Source organism: Notothenia rossii (assembly GCF_949606895.1).
Source record: "Notothenia rossii genome assembly, chromosome: 5".
Lineage (NCBI taxonomy): Eukaryota > Metazoa > Chordata > Actinopteri > Perciformes > Nototheniidae > Notothenia > Notothenia rossii.
Genome location: NC_136903.1, coordinates 78,945,040 through 78,971,909, shown reverse-complemented (window position 1 = coordinate 78,971,909; position 26,870 = coordinate 78,945,040). Strand labels below are relative to the sequence as shown.

General features: G+C 41.5%; 2 protein-coding genes across 2 annotated transcripts; one reads left to right on the top strand and one right to left on the bottom strand.

Annotated features, from left to right (window-relative positions):
* Positions 1-10,312: 10,312 nt before the first annotated feature.
* On the top strand, positions 10,313-14,030 carry LOC307039845 (uncharacterized protein). The gene is made up of 4 exons (XM_079682273.1): positions 10,313-10,498; positions 11,077-11,195; positions 11,662-11,883; positions 12,769-14,030. The coding sequence occupies exons 1-4, from the start codon at positions 10,369-10,371 to the stop codon at positions 12,784-12,786; spliced, it is 489 nt and encodes a 162-aa protein (XP_079538399.1). The 5' UTR covers positions 10,313-10,368; the 3' UTR covers positions 12,787-14,030.
* A 3,676-nt stretch (positions 14,031-17,706) lies between these two features.
* Positions 17,707-25,356, bottom strand: LOC307042115 (adenosine receptor A1-like). The gene is made up of 3 exons (XM_079685843.1): positions 24,600-25,356; positions 20,901-21,195; positions 17,707-20,259 (listed from the first exon to the last, which is right to left on the bottom strand). Exons 1-3 carry the CDS (start codon positions 25,115-25,117, stop codon positions 19,879-19,881), a joined length of 1,194 nt encoding a protein of 397 aa, XP_079541969.1. The 5' UTR covers positions 25,118-25,356; the 3' UTR covers positions 17,707-19,878.
* Positions 25,357-26,870: the final 1,514 nt, after the last annotated feature.

The window sequence follows — 26,870 nt, the reverse complement described above, 5'->3', positions numbered from 1 at the left end:
AAATAAAGTTACAAGATTTCCATGTCATAAAAATGTTGTGTGCAGTTATTTTTCAAAGATTACAAATAGTTTTGAGTTTTTAGGGAGTGTTCATATCATCTGCACCACTTGAATTTTCAAAAGGTACAAAGTATAAGCCCCACAATACTCTAATTGGTCAATGGGCCACAGTTCCCTAGCTTTCCGTCTAATTAGCTGGAGATGTATACTCCAGGGTTTTCAAAGAAACGAGGAAGTGCAAACTGTGATTAGAAAAGGATCATTAGTAAGAGCAACAGCAAACAAGTAGCGAAGACAAGTAAGTCTATAATCCTTGAAAATTAATTAGTGTACTTGAAAGTCCACGTCTGTTTCTACAGAGAATCAACCAACTAAAATCTCAAATAAAAAGATGAGCCTGGATCTTTACCATCAAGGGTAAGCTGTAGATGTAACCTGTCAATCATACTTCAATCTGTGCTCGATAATAATTAGCTGCACCCTCCTGAACGCACATGACTTTTACTTCAAAACAGAACGTATTCTATACATAAGGCTCGCTGTTGCAGGAAATGATTCAAAGCACATTGTCAGAGAAAATCCCCAAAAGTGGTATCCATATTGGCTTCAACCACAACCTGTAGTTCATTCAGACATACTGAATCCAAATTAACATTGAGTAAACTCACTCAATTATTTTTGGTTCAGTTCAGCCGAAACACATGGAATTTGTTTTGAGAGTTGATATTTTGTGTCTTGGCCCTGACCTTATCACAACCCACACAACAAGATCAGCTCAGCAAAGCAGACATTTGGGAGCGACAAAAACGAACCACATTATTAGATACAGATCTCAACACAATTTACTGTATGGAATCTACCACCTCTGACATCTAAGGGGAATACAGCACCTATAAGGAATCAAGATGGATCAATCTTAACCTAGCTATTAAACTGATGTCAAGCAGCAAGATGGAAACATACACATATGAATCAGATGATCGTCAACACATAGTAGACATATAAACAAAACAATTACATTTTAAGCTCAACAAAAAGGCATTGTTTTAAGAACATCTTCTTTAGATGTGTTATGTAGGGTGATAAGCCATCAGTACTTAACCTTAGCAATGAGTGCAGCTGAGTGCAGCAGCAGTATCGACAGAAGCACAGCAGTTAAAATCAAGAATTGTTTAGCAAGATGACACATTGACCAACAGCTCGCTGAAATATTTCTGCTACACTTAAAGTAACTCGTTATGTTCCCCATGAAGCCAATATTACAAGGGAACCAGAGGTGTGCATTGCTGAAGGCAAGTACCCTGATAATTATAAATGAACAATGAGACAATAGGGTAGATCCCTAAAGACAATGAATATTCAATATTAACCTCTTACCTGCGACCTGAATTTACAGCGAGCTAATAGAAGATTCACAATAACAAAAAGGCATGTAACCTGAGGGGAAATCAATTCAGTCCATAACTCACAATAGCCTAACATTAATATTTATATTCCTAAATTAGGTTCATTAACAAAAGGGACGCACAACAATCAGGCATTCGAATAAATGTGTCAAACAACCAATAAACACTTGCAACACAACAACCATAACAATGCAGCTCAGTGAGCTGAGAAAAGCAGATTTCAGAGTAAAACATTGCCAAGCACACACACCTCACAGAGACCAACGGTACAGAGCCAATTACTTCACATGCTAATTTAAACAGTAAGCCCCTTACTTTGTTGATGGGAAGCAGCAGACCGTCCCAGGTTTCTGAGCAGAGGGTAGATCCTTTTAGAGAAGCTGTCACAGTCGCAAAGTCCCAACAAAACAAACTCCAGAGAACTCCAGATTATGTATTGAAGTGGAGGCCAAGCAGTCCAACAACTATCAAAACAGTAGCTTTGAATAGAACAACCGCGATTATTCCTTGTCCAATATTCATGAGGCAACGTGAACGGGTGGCAGGTAAGTTAACTGGCTAATGAAATACTGACTTCACCTGCAGCAGAACTTTGTTTACAATGGAGGTTAGCTAGCAAACGAGCAATGCAGTAGAATCTCATGACCAACTCAGCGACAGAAGGCTAGCTTGCACTGCAAAGGTTGCGTTTGATTGCAGTGGTATGAAAAGTAGGCCTATTCGGTTAAAAAAGTACTGTATGTGTGATAGAAGGAATGCTTACATAATTATACAAAAGTATAACCATCAACAAATTGCATAAAAGTCGTCATCATGCAGAATGTCAGTGGCTCATTTCAGAATAATTTACATTGGATAATAATTTGTAATGCACTTTAATGTTGCTCTGGTATAGGTGGGGCTGATGTGTTGCTGTGTTGTAAATAACCCCCCACCCCCCATGATTGAGACTGATTTATAAGTTGAAGATTATATTTTGTAAATATGTATAAGTAAAGTATCTAGTAAATAAAGATATCAAATACAATTGGTGAAACAAAGATCAGGTTTTTTTTTTACAGAAAATCAAAATACTCAAAATACAAGGAGCTCAAACCTAAGTACAGATTGGCAAACAAAGACATGTATACATATACTATACAATATATATATTTTTATAAATCAAAGGGGGAGGATCTGGATATAGCTATATGCTATACGCTATATGCTTTATTAAACAACAGTTGCTAAACAAAGATCACCAGCACTTTGTGCACCAGTGCAATAGGATGGACTAATGCAGAGTGACATGCAGGGAACATTTACTGGTGCAAGCACTGGAGGAAAAACAAAAACACCTACAACTATTGATCAGTTATTCCATTACACAGGGCCAGAGGAAAGGATCTAAAGCTGAAAAGAGTTGAAAGCCTCTCTCCTCTGGCTTCTCATTTTCTCTAATTGAAGAGCCACTGAAATGACACCTTTTGGCCCCACAATCTCATACGCAGAAAATCCACCGATGCACCTGGCATCAGTGCTCCCACTTTCTCTTCTCACGCCAGTTTTTGTACCCTCTTCACCAACAGTCCCCCTCATTGAACTGAGTTTTCCTGCACAGCTGCACCTTATTAGCCAGTATATTATTAAATCAGTGTTAATCCGTTGTCTGATATTGCTGTACTGCTTTATTCTTTTGCCTAGGCTGCCTGTTTTAGTTAGTTTTAATCTTTGGATTTGTTCGCTGATTTATTAGCTTCTCTTTTCAATCTCATCCTGCCTTGTCTGACGCTTGAACCTTAATTCCCAGCATTAACTCTTACTGTAAATCAGTGAATGGGATCTAGCAGAGAGACTCTGATATACTGCATCTCCATTCTCCATTTCTTTGACTTTATTTTTACACACATTTGATTGAATTTCATTCAACATGAGCTTATAAAACTATTGAAGGGAAATTCAGATTCAAATTTCAATTTTGTTTTCATGTTAGAACAATATTAACATGTTGTATGTGAGTAGTCGATTACAGGTCAAAACTGATGTTGTATTTTCTCACGCTATCATATTTATTTCTTTTAACATTTTATGAATATGTGCACGTTTGAAGAGGCTGATAAATCTTTGTGCTGATGCTTTTATGTTGCGATCACCCAAACCAAACCACAAAATCCCATGTGATCTGCTTGTATATAATGTAGTTTATGATACTTAATCTCACATATTTGCATGATCACCAGTCACGCTCATTGGTTTCATTTGATAGCAGCTCTTCCTGTGTCTGTGGATGAATTTAGGATTTGGGTACATTTGATTTGCTTTGATGTTTATTTCATCTGCGATCCAATTTTCTGTGTGTGAGCCGTCACACTCTAGTGTATGAGACAGCTCAGAAGTGGGTGTGACATCCCTGCTGATTATCCTGCTGCACGTTTGCTAATCAAGACTTTATTCTTTTCCAGAAGAGATGGAATTGCTTGACTGGGCAACCCAATTTCCATCTCATTCTCTGACATCCCAGGGTACAATGTGCGGAGGAAACATGCTCTTTCAGTGTTTTCATCAGTCCTCACAAATAATGCAGCTTCCAAGGTGGAGTGTATGCAACAAATACTTTGGACCGAGATGAGCATAATCTACTGCAAAGAAACCAAATACACCAATTATATACAATAAAACAACACATTTATCCATAACATAACCTCCTTAATCAAATGAGTTTGGTGGTGTGAACATTTTGTGGTTGGATGTTGGATCACAACATGGCTGCAGAATTGTAAAGGTTTCGAAGGCAGGTAAACAAAGTGCATGCTGATAAGTGGCTGGCTCCTGTTTAGAGAGAGAGGAATACAAAATAATGCCAAAATAAAATAGCTGATAGGCAGAATCTATGACAGAGCTTTTCCCAAGGAGATGCTTGACTTGGCAAGAGGAAACACAAGTTACAAACTCCTTTTACTATTATTAGTTTTATGATTATGAAGGAGGATAGAGATACAGCAAGATACACTCTTAATCCTCTGATAGTTTCTAAACTGAATAATTTATTTGTTGTGTTTGGTTTGCACTGCGGGTCACTGCACAAAGGTAAAAGCATACATGCATGGGCAGAATTGGTTAGCGTGTAGTTGAGTGAATGTCAGATGGAAATGTACAAACGCCTCACTGGAAGTGATTGATCATTTTGTGTTTCTGTGATGTGTGTGCACGCCAGGCTCTAACATGTATGAATGAACAGCAGTAGACAGATTTTAATAAAAGTGGATAATGCAGATGCCTTGGAAAATGCTTTGGCCACCAACTTCCTTCAATTTATTTTTCATTGAGTGTGTGTGTGTCAGTGTCTGTGGGTGAGTGTTTGCCTGTGTAAAAACCAGGGTGGGGCAGTGCACAGCAAAAACATCATCAGTTGGGGAATGTCGCCATCTTCTGGAGGTAAAACTCTAGTTTGTGTGGGTGTGCAGAAAATCATGTTTGGAAATGTTCTATATGGACTGAAGTTCCTCACATGAGAGCAACAAAAAGGACATTATCATACAAGCGAAGTCAGAAGTGCCAGATTCAATGTATTGGATCCCCTAAGCTTTCACTAAGACTGTGTACTGTTTCAATATCTCCTCATACCTCATATCTCAACACTCATTAAAGCAAGAAATAATCACGTACCAAATTATCTTATTAGAGATTAACCCAGAGTTTGTTTTAAACTATACTTCATGATGATAAAAGTTGCCTTCCATGCAAAAGTTAAGAGTCCCCAGACCCTCAGACTGAATTTCTAAGTAGTTAATTACAGGTCATTATATTCAGCTGGTGTTGGTCTGGCACCCCAGGTGTAAATCAGTCTCTAGATGGCTAATATTAAAACCATTGAGCTTTAGGTCCTGTGAATGATTTAACAGTAATATGTGTGGCATATAAATTGAACACATAGCAGGACGGAGACATGCACAGACAATGACTTGTAGAGGCAGTGGCTTTGCTAATTGTACGCTCCTCATGCAATCATTCACTTTTAGTCAGGATTACGGCTGTAAAAGCATTCAAAGTATCCTCCCTTAGTTTTATTCCTGTATTTTAGTTTTGTATTTCCATTATGTCAATCAGGTTTCTTTATTGATCTATTGCAGTTATCTTTTTTCAAGAAAACAACCCTTGTTTTCCCCCCCATGTTGCATTTAATTTAATGTGCAAAATGGTGCAGTGGTATACTGTACTCCTCGCACTTCTGTGAGGAGGTTGCATGTGGGTTTTCTTTGGCTTCCTCCCACAGTCCAGCAGATGTGATCTGTCTTTATGTGTCTGACTGACGACCTGTCTTCACGCTCAATGTCTGTCAGGGCCACCTCCTGCCAAGATGGATGGATGCTTTTTAACACATAATCTACTTTTAATCCAGTTTGGAGAAGCTGGCCGACTTTCTGATTTACTCCAGTGTAAACGTGCTGATACTGCCTTTCAGTTGCCACAGTCATCAGCCTTTATATGGAGGTTAGCCATTATCAGGCAACGCAAGCACTAAAATGCTGCTGCTTTAATGCAAGTTCTGTTCTTTCTATTTGTCAAAGTATTGTGAGATATCTGTCTTCAACCCAATACAATGGAGGAAAGTGGCACATTCAAGCACAATATTCATATCGGGGCCTTTGAATGGATATTGATTGTGTATAGACAGTTAAAACTTGTGGAGGGTTTAATATGTGTTTTAGTGCTGAGAGCACCAATTAAAGTGAATTACCTCATTTGTATTGAATGTGGGGTCTGAATTCATACTTATCTAAAATTATTTTGAAATAAATGCAAGACGCCAGACTTTGAAACACTGTTACAAACTACTGTTTGCCTATTGTACGTTGTGGTGACAGTTACGGGACATAATTCACTGTGTCAAACAATGTGTGTTGCAATCGGGGTTAGAGTTTACTCATGCTAGCTGGTTACACAGAGCAGCTCATGTACTCACATTGTCTGGATTAATAATAATAAAGTGTGGAAATCCATTCTGAATGCACCGCCTCTGACTCACGTTCATCGGCTCTACACTGGTGACCCTGACGTTTTCGTGAAAGTTTCCGAAGACTCATTGAACATGGCTGATCGCAATGTTTTTGTAAAGCTGCCGGAGTTTTGGGAGCTTGCCGTGCAGCGTGGTTCGCACACGTGGAGGCACACTTTGCCTGCCGACAAGTCCGTGACGGGGATTTGAAATATTTCCACGTGGTGGCAGCGATGGGAAGCTCCACGTCATCCAGGTTGGTGGGATTTATCGAAGACCCCCCGCACCATGGCAAATATGAGGCGATTAAGGCCCTTCTCCTTAAGACATTTAGCTTATCTGCAAAGGAGAGGGCCCGCCAGATTCTTGACATTCAAGGCCTAGGGGACAGCAAGCCATCTCAGCTGATGGAGAAAATGCTGAATCTGCTAGGGGGGCAAGACCCTTGGGTTTTGTTCATGGAGATGTTCCTGCGCCTATGGCCTTCCCAGGTTCAGACGGCGCTAGCCATCACGTCCATTATGGAGCCCCGTGCATTGGCTGAAGAGGCCTACCGTTTTTTCTTGGCTACCCAGCAGCCCGGTGCAGAGGCGCTAGCTGTGACACTCAGCGCCCCCTCAACAGATAAGAAGGCTTGGGGGAGGCTGGACGCGACAGTAATAAGCCGGCGTGGAGACACAAGAGAGTGTTTTTACCACGTGCAGTTCGGGGCCAGCGCGAAGAAGTGTGTCGCTCCCTGCAGCTACAAGCCTCCGGGAAACAGGGGAGCCAGCGCTCTGTAGTGGCCCTGAGCGTTGGCGGCATGAGCAGGCTTCTCTTCGTCAGCGACAGAGTCTCAGGAAGCTTGTTTCTGTGTGACACGGGAGCTCAACGGAGTGAAGTTCCTGCTTCGAGTGAATACGTCGCTCGTGGGGGACATGGACCGCGGTTGACGACGGCTAATGGCGGCCCCATTCGCACGTACGGCGTCAGGCCTATGTGTTTGTGTATTGGAGGACAGCGGTTCAACTGGGATTTTGTGACGGCAGACATTTATTTTCCCCTCCTCGGGGCAGACTTTTTATGTGCTCACGGACTCCTGGTTGACGTTAAAAATAAACGCTTGGTTGATGCCTTGACGTTTTCCTCCCTCGTGTGTAAGTTCCCTAAGACAGCAGTGATAACGCCGTTTGGACTTTTCGAGTTCCTGCGGATGCCTTTTGGGCTCAAGAACGCTGCCCAAACGTTCCAGCGCCTGATGAATTCGGTGCTGCGGGACCTGCCGTTCGTGTTCGTTTACCTGGACGACATACTCGTCGCCAGCGCTTCGGTAGAAGAGCACCTTTCACACCTCCGAGCCCTTTTCACGAGGCTCAGTCAACACGGGTTGATAATCAATCCTGCAAAGTGCCAGTTCGGGGTTTTTGACATTGACTTCCTCGGACACCGCGTCACCAAGGGCGTTGCTGCACCCCTGCCGGCGAAGGTTGAGGCTGTTGCGGCGTTTCCTCGCCCACTCACAGCCCGGTCGCTCCTTGAGTTCCTGGGGATGATGACTTTCTACCACCATTTCATCGCCCGGGCCGCCCACATTATGCGGCTGCTGTATGAGGCTTTGAAGGGTACGACCCCCATCCAGGCGATCGACTGGACGGCGCTGTTGGCGCACCCATCATCCACGGCTCCCATCTCCATTACCACAGACGCATCGGACCACGTCGTTGGTGCGGTGCACGAGCAGTGGGTGGAGGGCGCTTGGCAGCCGCTCGCTGCTTTCAGCCATCAGCTGACGCCCAGGGAACGCAGATACAGCGCTTTTGACCGAGAGCTCCTTGGACTCTGGCTGGCCGTGCGGCACTTCCATTTTTTGCTGGAAGGTCGTGAGTTTAAGGTGTTTGTTGACCACAAACCGGTCACGTTCGCCATGTCAAAAGTGGCTGAGCCTTGGTCTGCACGTCAGCAGTGGCATCTGTCTTACATCTCGGAGTTCACCACAGACATTAAACAAGTGGCTGGCAAATCGAACCTGGTCGCAGATTGCCTCTCCAGGGTCGTCATCGGGGCCGTCCAGGTCACGGACCCCGGCGTACAGGCCCTGAAGGAGGACAGCTTGGGGCTGCGTTTGGAAGACGTGGTTTCCGGTGACGCAGGGGTTACTCTCCTGTGCGACGTCTCCACAGGCCTGCCGCGGCCAGTCGTTCCCGCCAGTTGGAGGCGGTCCGTTTTTGAGGCGGTGCACGGCCTGTCTCACCCCGGCGTTAAGCCTTCAGTGCGCTTGGTGGCCGCAAAGTTCGTCTGGCGGGGGCTGAAAAAGGACGTGAGGACTTGGGCTGGTGAGTGCGTGGCTGGTGAGTTCGTGGCTTGTCAGCGCGCTAAGGTGCACCGCCACACGAAAGCCCCTTTAGAGCGTTTCCTGGTGCCGGAGAGGAGGTTTGACCACGTCAACATCGACCTAGTGGGTCCATTGCCCTCCTCTCAGGGTTTTTCCCACCTCCTCACCATGGTGGACAGGACGACCCGTTGGCCGGAGGCGGTCCCTCTCGTGTCAACATCGGCGGCTGATATAGCCCGGGCTTTCATTGCGAAGTGGGTGTGTCGGTTTGGCACCCCGTCAGATATTTCCTCGGACCGGGGTTCACAGATCACGTCCGAGCTCTGGAACGCCGTGGCGGGTGGTTTGGGGGTTAAGTTGCACAGGACTACCGCTTACCACCCTCAGGCTAACGGCCTATGTGAACGGTTCCATCGCTCCATGAAGGCGGCCCTCAAGGCCGGCCTGACGGACGGTAATTGGGTCGACAAGCTGCCTTGGGTGATGCTGGGCCTGAGGACCGCGCCTAAGGAGGATCTGCAGTGCTCCACGGCCGAGATGGTTTACGGTCAGCCGCTGGGGGTTCCGGGGGATTTCCTCCCCAACGCATCGGCTCCCTGGTCGGCGACGGCCCAGCGGGCTTTACTGCAGGACGCCACGGAGGCTTTTGCTCCGATCCCCAATGCTCGGCACGGAACTCAGGTGTCCCGGGTGCCCGTGGAGCTCCGCTCGGCGGGGCGTGTGTTCATCTGACACGACGCGCACAGAGGCCCCCTGCAGCCCCCTTACGATGGGCCTTTCCGGGTTTTGAAACACGGGGACAAGCACTTGGTGGTCGACCTGGGTGGCAGAGCCGATCTCGTCTCGGTGGACCGGGTGAAGGCTGCTCACTTGGACTTGGACCAGCCGGTGGTGCTGGCTCGACCTCCACGACGGGGCCGCCCCCCGGCCTCGACCCCTGTCACGGAATTGGGGCCTACGGTTCCGGTCCAAACTCTTCCAGCGGCCGCACCCCGGCTACCGTTCTTCGGAGTCGGGGTGGTCGGCTTGTCGTTCCTTCCCGCCGAACAGACTTTGTGTATGAGTGAATTCTGGGGGGGGCTTGTGTGGTGACAGTTACGGGACATAATTCACTGTGTCATACAATGTGTGTTGCAAGCCGGACCCGTTAGTGAGGGTATCGGGGTTAGAGTTCATTCATGCTAGCTGGTTACACAGAGCAGCATGTACTCACGTTGTCTGGATTAATAAATATAAAGTGTGGGAATCCATTCTGAATGCACCGCCTCTGACTCCCGTTTATCGGCTCTACAACGTGTTCAAACTGTTCAAGACCTCAGTTGCAATCTAACACTCGCTTTTTTCAGAGTTCATTGCTTATTCCAATGGCCATTATTGGATCAGTTTATTGGCCAAATGTTCTCTTTTTTTAATTCAGCTCAATAGCCTACAGTTGTACCTTTACAGCTTTTTTCTTACATCTGATCTGTCCTTAAAGACAGTGTAACAATTACATTTTTTCTAGAAGGATACAGCGAACAATGACTTAAGCAGAAATAGAGCTTGCATTTCCAAGTTTGGCCGGAAATATCCAAATCAATGATAACAGATGATAGGTTGTGACGTTGAGAGTGTTTGAACACCGGAAGTTCAAGATATAGCTCCCTGTCAGCAGCTGCGCGCGCTGTGAAGCAGCGATGGCTCCAAATGCACGTCTTATCGAGTGGCAGACTTCTCAAATAATCCAATATCTATTTGAGGATAATGATATTAGTCTTCGTCAATTAGATGCTGGACTGGAAGTCGACGGACCCCAAGGGAGCGACGGTTAGTTATTGTTTCTCTCTGTGAATTATGTAAAGTGCTCGTGTGTGATATCATCTGTACCGAGGAGGTGCATGCTAACTGTTAACGTTAGATACAGTGAGTGGACTTTTATTTTCATGTGCAAAACGAGAAATCGAATTAGTGATAGTGCATAGGCTTTAATAGCCTATATTGATATTGTTTTTCTACATCAGCAGAGTTTATGTTCGAACATATACACGACACGATATGTAGCGTTAACACCACAGGTTAACACATCGCCTTCAGTACAGTACAGGCTTACGCAATAATTAGGTTTGTCCGTGTACGTTACGTTTTTCGTCCATGTAAACATTTGAATAGGTGACTTTTCACCTTATATACAGTCGATTTTAACACCACTGACAGAGCACCGTGTTCCTTTTTGCCCTGTTAACCTGTCTGTCAGAACCGGATTTCCTTTGTTGTTGTTGTTGACAGCCCATAGGTGGCTGACAAACACGTATTCCCAAATATAGGCAGGCCTACAGTACGGTAAATAGACATGTGTAGTCTGCTGTCACATTTCTTATGTTATATCGTTTTTTTCTTTTCTTCAGATGAACATTTTGACCCAGTTATAATAGGTGAAAAACTGAGGAGTGTGGCTGATTCCTTTATTGAAGATGTCCGGTTTAAAGCTGCAGTGAAAGACCTGAAGCAAGCCGCAGCACAAGAGGTACACAGACTGAAAATGCTTTATATATAATATTTGTACTTTATATGCTTTTATAATTTGTTTTACATTTTACATTCATCTGAAGGTAGTTATTGTCCTTGCTCTGCCCGTGACACATCTTAATCAAACAATGGCATTCAGTGGATCAGAGGTTGAGGGGACAAAATGTTTGCTTTTGACTGTTGCCAAGATTTAGCAGCCAGATCACTCACACACACACACACACCCACACACACACACACCCACACACACACACACACACACACACACACACACATATATATTTTAAAAATCAAACTTCTAGAAATCAATGTGTACTGCCACAAAACAATGAAAACATTATAAACTAGATCCACATTTAGTTTGAGTATTTTTGTGTTTCCAAACTTTGAAAGGACTGTAGTATTTTGACTGTAGTCAGGACCCGTTACTATGATGTCTTAGTAATTGATGGTCTTTTCCCTAGGCAATAGAAGTAGCGTTCAGCCACGGTGTGGAGGCCATTATCCAGTCTCAGGTCTGTGAGAAGGCTGAAGTGGCTTTAGAGGTTCAGCTGATCAAGGCCTCAGTGGCCTTCGGACTTTATGTCTGGAAGTCATCCCCAGATCTGAAAAATAAGGTCCAGAGTGCCATGAATGCTTTCCTCAACAGGCGTGTGGGCCCATGGGTGACCCAGCAAGGCGGATGGGTATGAAGTCCTTTTTATTTTTTCTGAATTTAGATTACTACTTGCTCAGGTCAGTACAGGTGGAAAACTACAATATCAAAAGGTAATGGAGACTGAGATAAGATGTAAATTGTTGCAAGGGTCAAGTTTTTGGACTATTGCACTTTCTATTTGAACCTCATGAGTGTTCATATTTATGACATCAATATTTTAAACCGAACACAACGCACAGATTACAATTATGTGGGTTGATTATTGTGTGTTTTTCAGTCAAGTAGTTTTACTCAACCACTAAGCCTGATAATCAAATTACAGAAGTTCAACTGCTTTGTGCCCTCGTGGTTACCGAGCTGGTATTACACCACTTCCTCGAAGGCTTTTGATTCTCGTAAAATGAAACTGCCCTAAACTCGTTTATCCAGCTGCATTAGAAATAGCAGACTAACTCATAAAAGCACTGCTGGAATTTTAACCACGCTCTGGTGCACCAAAGTAATCTACTTTTTAAAACTGCATTTCCTGGATGATATTTCTTTATATCACCTGTATCTGAACATACTGCTATCAAAACAATATTTTTCTTTGGTTTGAATGTCTAATCAGCGTATATATTAGGTCATTAAAAAAAGTAGGTCATTAAAAAAACAGATGAATGAATCTCCAGTATAATATGCATTTGTATCCTGCATAGTTCTGCAGCAATTTTTTACTTGATTATGCAGTCAAAGCAACTTTTAGTATATATTTTCAGTTTGGACTTTAGTATTTTGTTATGTTTTATCCATTTAAAACAATGCAGTTAAAGGAGCTGCAATCGGCACATTGTCGTTCTGTTTTAAGTCCCATGTCAATTTTGTTCTGAGAGACTGGATTATTTAGCAAACTGTAATTTTGTGTTTGTTTCAGGACCGAGTGAGCGTTTGAGACTGAATTGTGCCGAACCAGCCTCCCTGGGATGGATTATGCCAACCTGAACAACACTATTCACCAGACGACCTTGTGGAGGCATTATATCAGTCTGCAATCTGTCTTCAGGGTTTTTTCAATCACACAGACCAACACCTGAAAACCTTCTAAATCCTTCCTTAGAATTTCAGTTTCTGTTTTAGACAATCTGACCTTAACATCATGTGCTACGAAATTCCACGCCCTAGGTTAATGCAATCATGTGTTTTTTACGGGTGTTGATAAAAGGGATGCCAGCTGTCGATAGACTTAGTTTCACTTCCTACTGATATTGGTTCATTGGTGAGGAAATAACATGAGCCACTTGAAATTTCAGGTAATTTATTATAAAGCAAGCAAATAAACAATGATTTAAATAAATTACATAATTCTTATGAATACATTTAATTTGAATTCGAAGACACTTTATATCATAACATGTAGCAGCTGGATTTATTCTGGACTGAGCCAGTGCTTTCGCTAGTTTAGCATTTTCTATTCACTGCGCGCTCAATGGCGTAGGCTCATTTTGCATATTTATTTTATGCAACATGCGTTCAATGGGGTTTATGCAAGTTTCTATAAATTGAATCGATTTAACATTTAATTATTTATTTTGCTAATGTCTCTTTTTTCTTGCCTTCTTGTGTATGCCAAAAAAAAGCTTTTAAATTCATCCTGTTCACAATTTGCTCTCCATAGTTTTTTTAACTGTGTGCATCCAATCAGGGCGTGCCAGCATGGGTGCACTTTCAAAGATACTTGAATGTTTTGATTTATGTTGCTTATTTTTCCACAGAATTATAGAAGTATTCCAATGTTTAAGCTTTTGAGTCTTTATATTCCTTTTTTTATTTGTTATTTTTGCTGAATGTCTTAAGCACATTGTTCTACTTGACTTACACCGAACACGTTTTAGACAATGCATGCAATGCTTACATTGAGTTAAACATTTAAAATGGAATATACAAACTTGTTTACATGAAGTAGGAACCATGTGGTATATTTAGAAACTTGAATATCTTAGCTACAAGTTTAAATATGGTGGTTTGGTCATTCCATGCACAAACTGGCATCATTTGAAAAGTGATGGCCACAAAAACTTTTTAATTCAATGTTTTTGTAGACTGCTTTTTTTTTATGCACAGCATCTTTAAAACCTGATTAAAATTTCACCTGTTTTTTGTAATTGTTTCAATAATAAAAGGGAAAATGTTTTGAAATTTAAGCCTTTTTTTTTTTTTTTTTTAAGTAAAATGTAATAATTGTCCTGTACTATGATGACATTACTACTTTATCTTACTCTTACAATCACATGTGTTTTATATCAACAAACAAAACCTTTTCCTCCCATTATCACAGAAAAAAACTATGGCAGTAGAACAATATGATGTCATATAAACGGCAGGTTAAATAACACGAAAAAGATTTACAACACATGTCTTCATTATAGTTACACAAATAAGATTAGATAAGGGAGTGTTTTCAGATAATTCTTGTGTTCTTAACCTGGTATACAGACCTGAACTATTTCATATATAGATATCCTTTTTTTAATATTAGATAAAATGTCTCCACCACATATTTAGTTTCACGGCTAAGCAGCAGAGGGCAGTACTGGCCATGTTCAATCTTTGGATGTCAGTGTTTTAAGGTGACATCCATGTATTTAAGCCAGACATTACATTATAGCAATGTTCAAAGAAGGGTTTGTGATTGTTAAAGCCAAAACATAAACAACAAGCCTGGATCAGTTAAATACGTTTTTTCTTCTTTTGCAGATTGTTTACTTGTTGGAATGGTATTTTAAACTAAGAAAACATTAAAAAAAATCTGAGTTGTGATCACAGAGCTTGCTTTTCTGTCGCTGCAGTGCACACTGGCATGTTAAGGCTGTGGGTGTTAACGGTTCAAAGTCACGGTTGCTTGAAAATATGTGAGAAATTCAGGGGTAAAGGAGGAAATAATGTTTGACCACCGAAAGAGCTGCAATCTATAAAGGGTGGATATTTACATTTTAAAGAACCACAACCCAGATCCCTCTTTTAGAATAAGTACTGTGGGACTAATAAAGGATTTCTGATTTTGATTTCTGAAGTAGGCTATACATAGCAAATCAACTACACACATTCAGCAATTCCTAGGTAAGATTAATCGGCCTTGACACCTGCGGCCGCGGCAGTCTAAATGATTGCTCTCGAAAAAAAGTATTATTATTCAAAATGTTCCTGCAGGTAAGTTTTATAAAATACATCTAAGATCTCCTAGATCTTAAAAGATTCAATTTAAAAGGATTTAATAAATGTTGTTTGTATCATGCAGAGTGTCAACATCTTCACTTTAGGATGCTTACACTTAAGTGTGTTGATTTGGCAGATAAAGTGAGCAAAAGTGAAAGAGAAGTTCTGTCTTTGGAAAATTGAGTTATGATCTTGTGTTGTTCGTAAATTGTGGGTTGTTTTTCCTTGTGCGCTGCAAAGGTCTGGGGACAGAAGTCGCCGGGGCCGCCCCTCCCTACACGCAGATCACGCAGAGTGCGTAGGGCCTCAAGTTGGCCAGGGGCAGCCCTGGGTGTCGTATGCTGCACAGTCTTTAAAGCCCCTAAGACAAAGTAATGTGTGTGTTACGTGCCAGGCAGGCTGTACTTGTGTGGTTTTCTTTCCCTCCTGTGTTTCTCTCTTCTCTATATTGAGCAATATACACAACACTTGGTTGACTTGTTAAATGACTTCTGTAGAATTTCAGAACTACTTGACAACACCTGTCATCCAGTGCTTGAATTGGAATAAAAAAGGTACCAGTACTCTAAATCAGCAACAAGTATTTGGCACAAAGTCATAGTATATCCTAATAATGCTGGTGGGTTTGTCTCTTTACTGTATATTTTAGAAAGGCTCACTGTACTTAAACAAAATGACTCAGGGTGCATCTGAGATTAGAGGGGGTGCAGTGGTAAAGTGCTATTTTTATAAGTGGGGAGTGGACCTGACACCCTCTAGTCTAGGGGGGTCCGGGGGCATGCTCCCCCGGGAACATTTTTTTTTAAATATTGAAGTTAGATGCATCAATCTGGTGCACTTTGAGAGCAAAATGAAGAGATATATGGATACCTCTCAACATCCATAATGAAACAACTGTAAACAGATTTACTTTTTCTTTATGGATATAAAAGAAAGTAAAGCTTGACTCCTACTGGCTGGTTAAATGACTCCTCGTCCCTGAGGCCACTACCAGTTTTTTGTGCAATTTTGCTGGATTTATTTGTCAATAGCGTTGCTGCACAAAGTGATAGCCCTCTAGTTTAAATCTACTACGCAAAAAGAAACATATGGAGATGGGTTACTATTTAAAAAAAATTGCAAATCTATTTGGGAACAGTGGGGCCGGGCCTCAAATCCTATAGGGGGGTCCGGGGCATGCTCCCCCGGTAAGATTTTTTTTTTTAAATGTTGGACTTAAATGCATCAATCTGGTGCATTTTGAGGGGGAAATAAAGAGACTACACCCATATGAAACAAAAATGTATACATTTAAATAATCATAAAATCATAAGTACATGGCCATAACCAATAACATACAATATCCAATATGAAAAAACATTTAAACTTGTTTATTTATTTGTTTTTGGTTCATTTATAGTTGTGAGTGTGTCTGGGCTCCTGAATCGGCCTCTCCTGTCTCCCTCCTCTCCCCCCTGCTCCTCTTTGAGGCAACAGCAAAGACTAGTTTTAGCTCTCAACAAGTTTATCTTACCTTTTTTCACCTAGTTAACATTTTGTTTGTATTATTCATGCATATTTTACTAATCACTACCCCCTCAAATGGAAATATGTGTTTACATAAATGGTGACCGAACCGTTTGAGACCCACTGAGATAACTTAAACTAAGTTAACTATCTAAAGACTCAAGAGAGTAATTTACCTCACCAGAGCTGTAGTTATCAGCCTCTCAGTCTGACAGCAAAGGACTCTCCCTCCACCTTGTTGTTTAATAGCTCCTTATATCCGTTAGCGCAGCTAGCTAGCACCAGATGCTAACAACAATACACGTAACCGGTGCGCGCGCTTTCTCGCTCGCTCGCGCCACACATACACCAACACACACCCTCCCGAGCTTGAATGACACACAGAGACCAATCGAGGGCATTAGTATGATCTGTATGAAAGTGGCAATGTCGGCAGGCCACGTCATGTAGACAGCCAGTCACCCTCTGTGAGGCAGAGTCAGACCCACATTTGCGCTGCGTTGCGTTTACAATATAGTATATTGCCGGCGGCTGAGTACCGGCATTTTACTGAGTACCGGCACCTTGCCGGTACTCAGTAAGAAGTGCCGGTACCACATGGGTAAAAATCAGAAGTGCCGGTACTGCGTACCGGTGAGTACCGGCCCAATTCAAGCACTGCTATCATCAAATTATGAGTCAGCGCCATGATGTAAGTTACTTTAGTTTATACAGAGTTTTTTCCCGCAGCACAGCAGTTAACATAAACTGTACTGACAACATGTTCACTATCAGCCAAAATAAGAGTCCCCTTTCAGTGTTGTTAACGCATCTATCGACCCACTTAATCACATTGTTATAACTATCTGAATCTCTAGCAACTGTTTCTGAATAACAGTGTCCGACTCCATGAATTATACACTTCCTTTTGACATTGTTAATGTGCATCAGAGAATATTGTACAAATCATGTTTCATTTATCACACTGGTCTAGTCAAAGTTAACAGATCAAAACTTAAAGCCACTATACGTGTGTAATATTCAAAATACTAAAAGCGGTTGCATCAAAAAAGACAATGTGTTGGACATGTATAACGTCATCCCCCAACCATAGTTTAATGAATGGGCTCAAAGAAACACATTTTCCTTCTGGATTTTTGTTAAAAGACAAATCGTTTGAAAAATGCTTTAATATCTTATCTTGTACATATCTTGTATAATATCAACGTTCACACATGGCCTTAAAAGCATAATACATACAGAAAATAATCAAGTTTACAAGAGCAGCATTAGTAATACAGTGAGTATACTTGTCAAAAACAATGTGTGTGTGTGTGTGTGTGTGTGTGTGTGTGTGTGTGTGTGTGTGTGTGTGTGTGTGTGTGTGTGTGTGTGTGTGTGTGTGTGTGTGTGTGTGTGTGTGTGTGTGTGTGTGTGTGTGTGTGTGTGTGTGTGTGTGTGTGTGTGTGTGTGTGTGTGTGTGTGTGTACGGTATATGTTGTTACACACAGTGACAGCTCAGAACGACAGGTCTTAACAGGTTCATGTTAACATGCCTGTTTATCTGATTGGAAAGCATCTCATTGACCTAGTTGTTGACCTCCGCAGAGACGTAAACTCTTGCCTTCTGGTTCCCTTGTAAACAGTGATCCTTTCACCCTGTCCCACCTTACCCGCTCACCCTCATAACCTTCTCACTGATTGGCACATGTGCAGCTGTATCTGCCGAGTGACAGAAGATCAATGTTCACAAACAAAAAATGGCCTCCCACCACTGATGGTTATAGCCTTGATACAGACGAGCACAGAGAGAAAGTTGGATGCTATTTCTGTAAGGAAGTGAATTTTAATCCTTCCACCTAGTACACTAATGCACGTACCTCATTATGAATTTAAATCAGGGCTCACCATATGCTGTTACGTTTCTTGATTACTCTCCTGTCTCCGTTTGTCTAAAAGTTTAATGATGTGCTTGGGTTTTTTATGCCTTCTCCTTCAACAGCTGTAAAAGGACGTGTCAGAGATTAACTGTAAATTAAGCTGTTAAGTGATATAATTATATACAGTATATCCTATTAACATTTATATATGTATTAGTTACATACAGTACTTATTGTGTAACAGCAGTTCTGTCTCAACATGTGTCTTCAAGTCAAATCTCATTCATATTAAAGGGTAACACTGGTCAGCTTATGATGCTATATTGGCATTCCAACTTGGTCACAAACAATTTTGGAGAAAGGTAAAGAAAAAAGTAAAACCTGCTTGCAGTGATACATGTACAATAGAGGAACATTTTAGGGTTTAAATGAATATCACCAACATAAAATTAAGCTTAGTGGATGGAGGAGCACCAACAATCCTTAGATTCACCGTCCTGCAGTTATTTAGCTACTAATATGTGGGACCACTCTTTTTCACCATCGTCCATTTCGAATATTATTCGTTATAAGTTTTCTTCTGGCATGGATGCTATTTTAAACTACCGCTATTAGCTGGTATTAGTCAGCTAATTGTTTCAATCAAATGTCCCTAGTACGTCAAAAAAAAGGTATACTTTACATGGGCTGGTTTACACCAAACTTCTGTAAGGGTCATGAGGATAATTAGTTATTTTGCAACCAATAATAGTGTAACCAAACCAAACCAACTTCATCAGGCAGAAGTTCCTGGGTTGTAATTCCAAGTAGGTCAAATTTATATTTTTGGTCATCTTTGCAGCCAGCATACAGTAAATCTTGTGCCCATGGTCCATCCCAAACCAAGACGCTAGTTGTGCGACTTCCTACTTGCCCACCAGTGGTTTACCAGATTCCTGAATACCTTAGTTCCTCTGTATTACATTTTCTGTCCTTAAGGCCACATATCTAAATGTCTGAATATATCACACAATACAATGCTTAACTATTTGAAATGATTCACATTTAAAAGGCCATGAGTTTGAATTAAGGTCAAAAATACAATAAAGTATACACTACTTTTGTACCACATGTGCTACAGATATAGACTTACTGAATAAAGTTCAACAGGTTGGTGTTGAAGCCCCTTATCTCATTCAATATTCAGCCAGTGGATAAATAAACAATCAGCCTTATATAGGATATAGGATGTTTATGTTGTATCCACGGTGATTTGACGTCCTGCCCTCTCAGAGTTTGTTGGATGGAGGTAATCAGTCAGTCCATGATGGAGTTTCCTCAACTCTTTCATCCCTCTGACATCCTGCGATACCATTCAGGCCATTTTGACCAGTAGTCCCTCGAGCATGAAAGTAAAGTATTTTCCATGTGTGAACCAGTGGTGTGAAACCTAACAGTGGCACAGCAATCCAATTAGTTTCCAAGATTCACACATCATCATCATCATCATCGTCATTCTGCCTCAGCCTCCTCTCACGTCCTCTCTGGCTCCCTCTTTGAGGAAGCCGACCCACTGGATCCTGACAAAGCATGTACTGTGTCCAGATTTTCCTGAACGCTGTGCGGAATTTCTTGATGCGGAAAGCGTACACGATTGGGTTGACCGCAGAGTTGCCATGGGTTAGGATGATGGCGATGTAAATGAGGGAAATGGGCTTATCACAGGCAGGGCAAAAGAGGGTGATGCAGTTGAGGATGTGAAGAGGGAGCCAGCTGACTGCAAAGAGGAACAGAACGAGTGCGAGCGACTTGGCTAGCTTCAGCTCCTTCCCGAAGTAGCGGCTTGGATCTGTGTGGCTCGCTGTCACCTACGGAGAGATAAAGAAGAATATCATCAGCGAACACGTTTAACTTTACATTATCCAGTTCACAGTAAGTCTGTTTAAATACTATTCTAAGGTCCCCTATTATACTGTTTTTCATTACTTTATAATAGATCTCAGATATATACAAAACATGTCTCTGAAGTGCCTCGAAATACCAAACAGATCATGCATTGCAGCATCCCATAATCCCCTCTGTTTCAGCCCTGTTTCAAAAGTGCTGATTCTCTGTCTGTTACTTTAGATGAAAACAAGGAGCCCCTCCCCACGCCCCTCTGAGAGATATTTGGTTAAAAACAACACAATGGTGTTGTAGGAGGAGATTCAGGTGATAAGTTGGGGGGGGGGGGGGGGGGGGGGGGGGTTACCTTGGTTGGTGATTGACTAATGGTTACACAAGCCAAACACTCGTTATCTTAAAGTGGCCAAAATCTGATCAGCTTATCTTCAGACAGGTTTTTATGAAAATGGATCAGGAGAAAAAGTGAGTGAATCTTTGTTCCTGAAACTTCCCGAATCTCTTTACACAGAGGGGACACATGTTTATGTATAAAAGACATGAACAATTGGATTTTGCATAATAGGTGACCTTTAATTTGAAGACACAAGAAAGAGCACTACCTCACCTTCTTGTTGAGATGCTTGTGGATCATGTAAAAAATCTCGATATAGATAGCGAGCATGAGGAGCAAAGGCGGCAGCACCCAGCCAAAGAAGTTGAAGTAGACCATGTAGTCCATGCTGATGACCGTCTCAAACTCACAGGTCACCAGGAGGTCATCAGTGAGCAGGGAGCCATTGTCACGGAGAAACTGCAGGTTATTCCAACCCAACATGGGCGTGAGGCCCACTATGATGGACACCAGCCAACACAGTAACACGGCCATGCCAGCTCGACGAGGAGTCACCACCCGCTTGTAACTATGGCGACAAGGGAGAAGATCTTGTTTTTAATTAAATCCAATAAGACATATTAATTACTACAAATTATTTACAACAATTCATTTTGTGAAGCTTATAGTGCTAGTGATACGAACTTGAGGCTGTTGTTCATACCCTTTAAGTGAACTCTAACTTTAAATGAATCCACTCTTGCTAAAAAAAGAAGCGGAAAAGGGTGTTATTTATTTTCCATTTAACCATTAGTACAAATTCATTAACTGTGTCAATGTAAGTCAAGTGGCTAACTTTCAACTGCAGTCCTTGGTGGAGATGTTTCTAAACAAGTAAGGCAATGGTTGATTCTTAGAGAATAAGAAAACAAGATACCATAAAGACATCAACATTCCTTCAAAAGTTGCAATTTGTTTTCCTCTCTTATCTCCACAACTTATAAAGGATCAGAAAACACTTTATAATTTTGGGTAAGTGTGGGATGCATTTAACAACAAAAAAACAATACTAAACCATTCATTTACAACTCTCAAATAATTCTTGCAGTATAACCCAAATCGTATTAATCCATCTGAATGTTGACTTCCCAAACATATCGATATTTGCTCAAACTTAGCATTTGAAAAACAACCCATAAACAGTCCAACACTGCCTTGCAAGTCCTGACAAGTAAAAATTCTAATATGAGTTGCATGTGTTTGGAAAATAGTGAACATAAGATTCATCCATGTTTTAAAAATAATGTTCATTGCGGAGGTAGTGAGGAAAAACAATGTTTTCTTCAAGAATTTAAGGTCACACAGGGTGAGTGGATGAAGTGATTCCTCAACACTGTAGTTTGTAGATTTGTTGGACTGACATATATTGTAGTATTCCAGTTACTTTTTTTCGTTTTCATTCCAAGTAATTCATTATGTCTGGCAAGCATGCAACATAGTTTAAGTTTGATCTTCTTTCTCAGGAAATCACTGATTGAGAAAGATAAAAGTCAAGCTGACGCAACCACCTGCAGTTCTTTGTAATTGTAATAGGATGACCCTCATCCTGTCTCTCCCACACAAAGGTCTGCTATTGGACAGGTCTGTGAATCAGTCATTGTTGAACGGACATTATTTTTGGTAGAGCACGTTCCTCACTTTTGTAATTAACCCTTATTTCTAAGAGTCAGACCTTACTCAATCAGAAGGCATGACTCAGATATGTTGCTCTCACTATTTTGCAAGAGGCACATTTCTCTTCCTATCAAGCCTGCTCCCTGCCTAACTTCACTAATGCTAACAAAGAAACCCACTGAGAAATGTGCCAGAGCCAAACTGTCCCCCTCATTTACTGTCTCACAGTTGCCCTCGCCTTTCACTCTCTGTCACATAAAGCACACTCACTCAGGAGCTCAGCCAGGGTGAGTCAAACACAACACAGGACGTGTGAAAGAATACTCAAAAGGTTTTGTAAAAAGAGTCAGGGATAGGTATTCCCATATGTGACGACAGGTTTTTATTTTGTTTGTATATAACTCTCTGTCGCTGCCTGTAAAGCTTGGCTGTCTGTCTGCATACAGATCAGCTGTCTGTGTGCCATACAAAATAATCACTTACTGCACTCCGCTGTCCTCCATTTATCTATACCTTCCTGTGAGATTTTCATTCACGTCTACCACCTGCTAAATCAAATCCTCCAGCTAAGGACACTAGCAAAGCTAGGGACATTTTAAAATGTCAGGCACACCACTCTTATCAAGAGAGTGTGCTTCCATACCACCTCCGCTATAAAAAGCAATCAGTGGCTGTTAAACTGTGTGCCAGTAGAGTCCCAGGGGAGGTTAGGGGAGTGGGACTACATTTCTGACACAATAAAATTCAGCATGAGACAGTAAATACAATACACTCTAAAATCTGATCATGACCAGATGTGAGTATATGGCCAAAATGAACCAGCAGGGAATGGAAATACATTTTCTCAGATTAAGTGGCTCTATAAAAAGTGATTGCTTTGTTGGGAAGCACACTTTTCAATCCTGAGGTTGAGGACAATATTTATAAGTGTTACAATATATTTGTTACATGAAACACATCTAAAACAAATATCCAGTTTTGAATTGATAAACTGTGAGATATATCTATCCATTACCTCCTTCTGTCACTACATCCAATGTGTCATGTGAAGTGCTGAGAAACCCTGCAGGGAACTGATAATGAAAACAATCAAGCCAATAATATTGAGATCATACACTATACACAATAATCCCTGTTTAGTTTTGCTGCAACCTGTGTAAATGTCCTCTGAGTGATAGTTCAGCAGCGTGGGTGCATGTTTCTATGTGTGTGTTGGTTGCCAGCTTGAAAAATTACGCAATCCTTCAACCAGCCACCATGAGCCGGTAGACCAATCATGCATCCTCTGCTAGATTCAGTCCCCAATTAGCCAACTTGAAGTGGAAACTTGAGTTTTCGGTAAAATTATGGGCAAGGAAACAGGACTGATGATAACAGTATGATGAGCCCTCACTCAGAATTTCAAAATCTCTGTTACCCTGAAACGGAGATGTCAATTTACCATTAAGTTAGTGATTAACAAACCAAAAAAGATCATAAGGACTAAATACATACATCTAACATTGATGACCTCCACATGGTGCTTGTACATATTTAGGTCAGGCTGGAAAACTGCTGTTCCCCCATATATTTGAAATATGTCAGCTTTAAACATATCAAATGGGCCTGGATTAGCTTTGGATCCTGAGGATAATAATGTTGTTCCAATCTCGATATATATTTAAAATGTAAAATAATAAGTAAATAAAATCAGTGTTCATTTTGTGCAACAAGATAATCCGATTTCATCCATCTATGAGGCTAACTGCCATCCCGGGTATTTATTAAATTACTGGAAAACTAGAAGAAAAAAAATCTAACCATCTAGCGTGTTTTATTCTTTGAGAGACATTTAATTTTCAAACTATCTGTGTTACTTAATTATATTTGGGGAAGAGGATAGTTAATATTAGATTAGTTTGATATATTTTTGGTTCCAGTCTACAGCTTGTATCTGGGATACAGTTTTGTGTTGGGCATATATACACATTACACACAAATAAAATGATGAATGAATACATTTTTAAATAAATTGAACTTGTGATAAAAACTCTGCCTTGAACACCATGCATGCCACTGACACACTGTCATTTCAGAGACAACAAACAGGTCAATGTACCCCTGTAATAAGGTAACAGTAAAATAATTAAAATCATCAGACACACCTTTACACTAGGCAACATTACAGTTTATTTCTGGCTGCAGCTGGAATGGAAACCTTGGATGGCCACTCTGCTGGGTGCCCTTGGTCTGAGCAGCGAACCAGACACAAAGGCATCTGTAAATCAGACAATATATTGTAAACTAGAAGAATCGAGAAGAATTCACCTTTAGGCCTACCTCATGGGTATTTTGACTCTCAGATACCGGTCGATGGCGATAGCCAGGAGCGCCAGTATTGAACTTTGAGTGAGGACGAGCACTGTGCAGGCGACCAGCAGGCAACTGTAGAAGTGCGTCTGGAGTCCGATGCTGATGGTTATGGCGAGGGGGATGACAAGAGCCCCGACCGCAATGTCAGCCAAGGCCAGGGAGACGATGAAACAGAACGTGGTGTCTCTCAGAGACCGGTTAATACGCACAGCCCAGACCACCATCACGTTACCGATGACAGACAACAAGGCGATCACCACCTCCATCCCGATGTAGAGAGCTTTATGGGAAGGCAGAGCCATGTTCACGGATGCTGCTGCCAGAGTGCACTCAGCAGAAAAACAACACAGCGAGGGAGTTCCCTGCGAGAGTTTGTGGGCACCGACTGAGACAGCCTGACTTAGGTTTGTTTTACATCCCGAGTACGACAGAGGTAGAGGTAGTCTCTGCTGCTCTGAATTATTCCAGGTTCCGCTCCATGACATCGAGCTGCGCGCAAGACGCACAACTTGGTCTCCATGCGGTCGGAGGCGTCAATTCCGATAATGAAGTGCACCCTGCCGTCCTGCTGGAGGGGGTGGCTGGACGGGACCCAGGATCTCAAATGAGTCAAGATCCCAATGTCAGGCGATGTTTGAAGTGTCTACTGGGAAACTGGTGGTTTATTTTACCGTTTAAACTGAGTCATATAAGCTCATGCACCGGGGTTCAAGTTTACGCAAGTGTTTATTTTCCTCAGGGTATTTTCTTTATTTTGGAGTTACAGGTTATATAAGCAAATGTCAACCAGGAAATTCCTATTATTTAACACACCTCTCATCTTCTTTCTGCATAGTCACATGAGTGAATGAAGACTCGCCCCGTGGGAGTGAACTCAATGAAAGGGAGTAAATCAAACATGAATTAATATGAGGTCATTGTCAGAGATGATCACTAATTTAGTGGACTGCAAATCAAAAGTAAAAAATCCACTAATTTAAATGTTGGGGTTCCTAGTGTTAATTATAAAGAGGGTTAAACCGCCTTTGTACACACACACATATATATATATATATATATATATATTTCCCTGATTCTTTTCTTATGTGACTGTAGGCTAAAGTGTGTGGGGGAGCCTGTGAAGCGTTGACACTGTGGTGAGGATGTAAAGACAGGAATCTGAATAAAGACAAATTACCAAATGCTTTGTGTCGGAGAGAGACCATAAAACAATACTGGACAACATCAGCTTGTATCAGTGAGAAACAGCCGGACTCAGCTGCAAGACAGATGCACACACACAAACCTATACTGTATACATGCAAATGAGACTCATAAACAAGCTGTATAAAGGCATGATTTTGCATACAGATAGGAAGCATAAAGACATACTGTTTAGACAATTACAGTTTATGCCTATCTGCTTTGCATTTTATTCCAAATGGCTCCGCAGCCTTTGCAAAACTTTATAGTCAAACTTCTTCACCCGGATGGGAAGAATACAGGCTCAACACTCGACCTGCTAGAGATGGAAAATGGTCCACGTCAAGGCCCCTGTCTGTCACCTTGACTACAGCGAAGGTCTGAGAATGATTAATGACTGTCATCTATCTTTCACTTGTGTGAAACTCTTCTCTGCCTTCCATCAGGTCTGCAAGATTATTTCCACTCTATCCAAACCAGGGATGCTCAACTCATGGAAACCTGAACCAAATACAGTTTTTATTTAAAAAACATGTTCTTAGCAACCTCTAGCTGATGAGTTAATATTACAATTATTTCCTGAGATGAAGGAAATTCCACAAAAACAAATGGGTAATCGTATGGATTTTTGAAGTAAGAATGTAAACTTTTTGTTAAAATTGTAATCCCCTCATATTGTAAGATCTGACATAATGTAGATATGTGTGTGCTTTAGTGATCTAGTTCTCTAATAAGGTCAGGCTATTGACATTTAGATGATGAATGTTGGTCTTGCTTTAAATCATGTGATTATGATAATAAACGTTTTCTCTTTACTTCTGCACATTAATGAAGCCCTTTTTGGGGGTAACTAGTTTCCTAGTGTGATTTTTAATGAAGCTACTGATCTTGAAACATATAGGCCACATTACAGCTCTCATAACACAACAGTAAACTTTACAAAACATCATGTTATTCATTAACAACAATAATGTCAATATTTCAAAAGATCAAGTGTCTGACAGGAGTGCTGTCTCCCTTCGATACCGAATACACAATTATTTGACATTAACGAAA

Bases quoted from the DNA above. Each gene is read 5' to 3' on its own strand.
- LOC307039845 (XM_079682273.1), top strand. From the start codon at position 10,369: ATGGCTCCAAATGCACGTCTTATCGAGTGGCAGACTTCTCAAATAATC. The intron at 10,499-11,076 runs GTTAGTTATTGT...TCTTTTCTTCAG, and splicing joins CGGACCCCAAGGGAGCGACG to ATGAACATTTTGACCCAGTT. The intron at 11,196-11,661 runs GTACACAGACTG...TCTTTTCCCTAG, and splicing joins AGCAAGCCGCAGCACAAGAG to GCAATAGAAGTAGCGTTCAG.
- LOC307042115 (XM_079685843.1), bottom strand. From the start codon at position 25,117: ATGTCATGGAGCGGAACCTGGAATAATTCAGAGCAGCAGAGACTACCT. The intron at 21,196-24,599 runs GTAGGCCTAAAG...TTGTCGCCATAG, and splicing joins AGAGTCAAAATACCCATGAG to TTACAAGCGGGTGGTGACTC. The intron at 20,260-20,900 runs GTGAGGTAGTGC...ATCTCTCCGTAG, and splicing joins ACAAGCATCTCAACAAGAAG to GTGACAGCGAGCCACACAGA.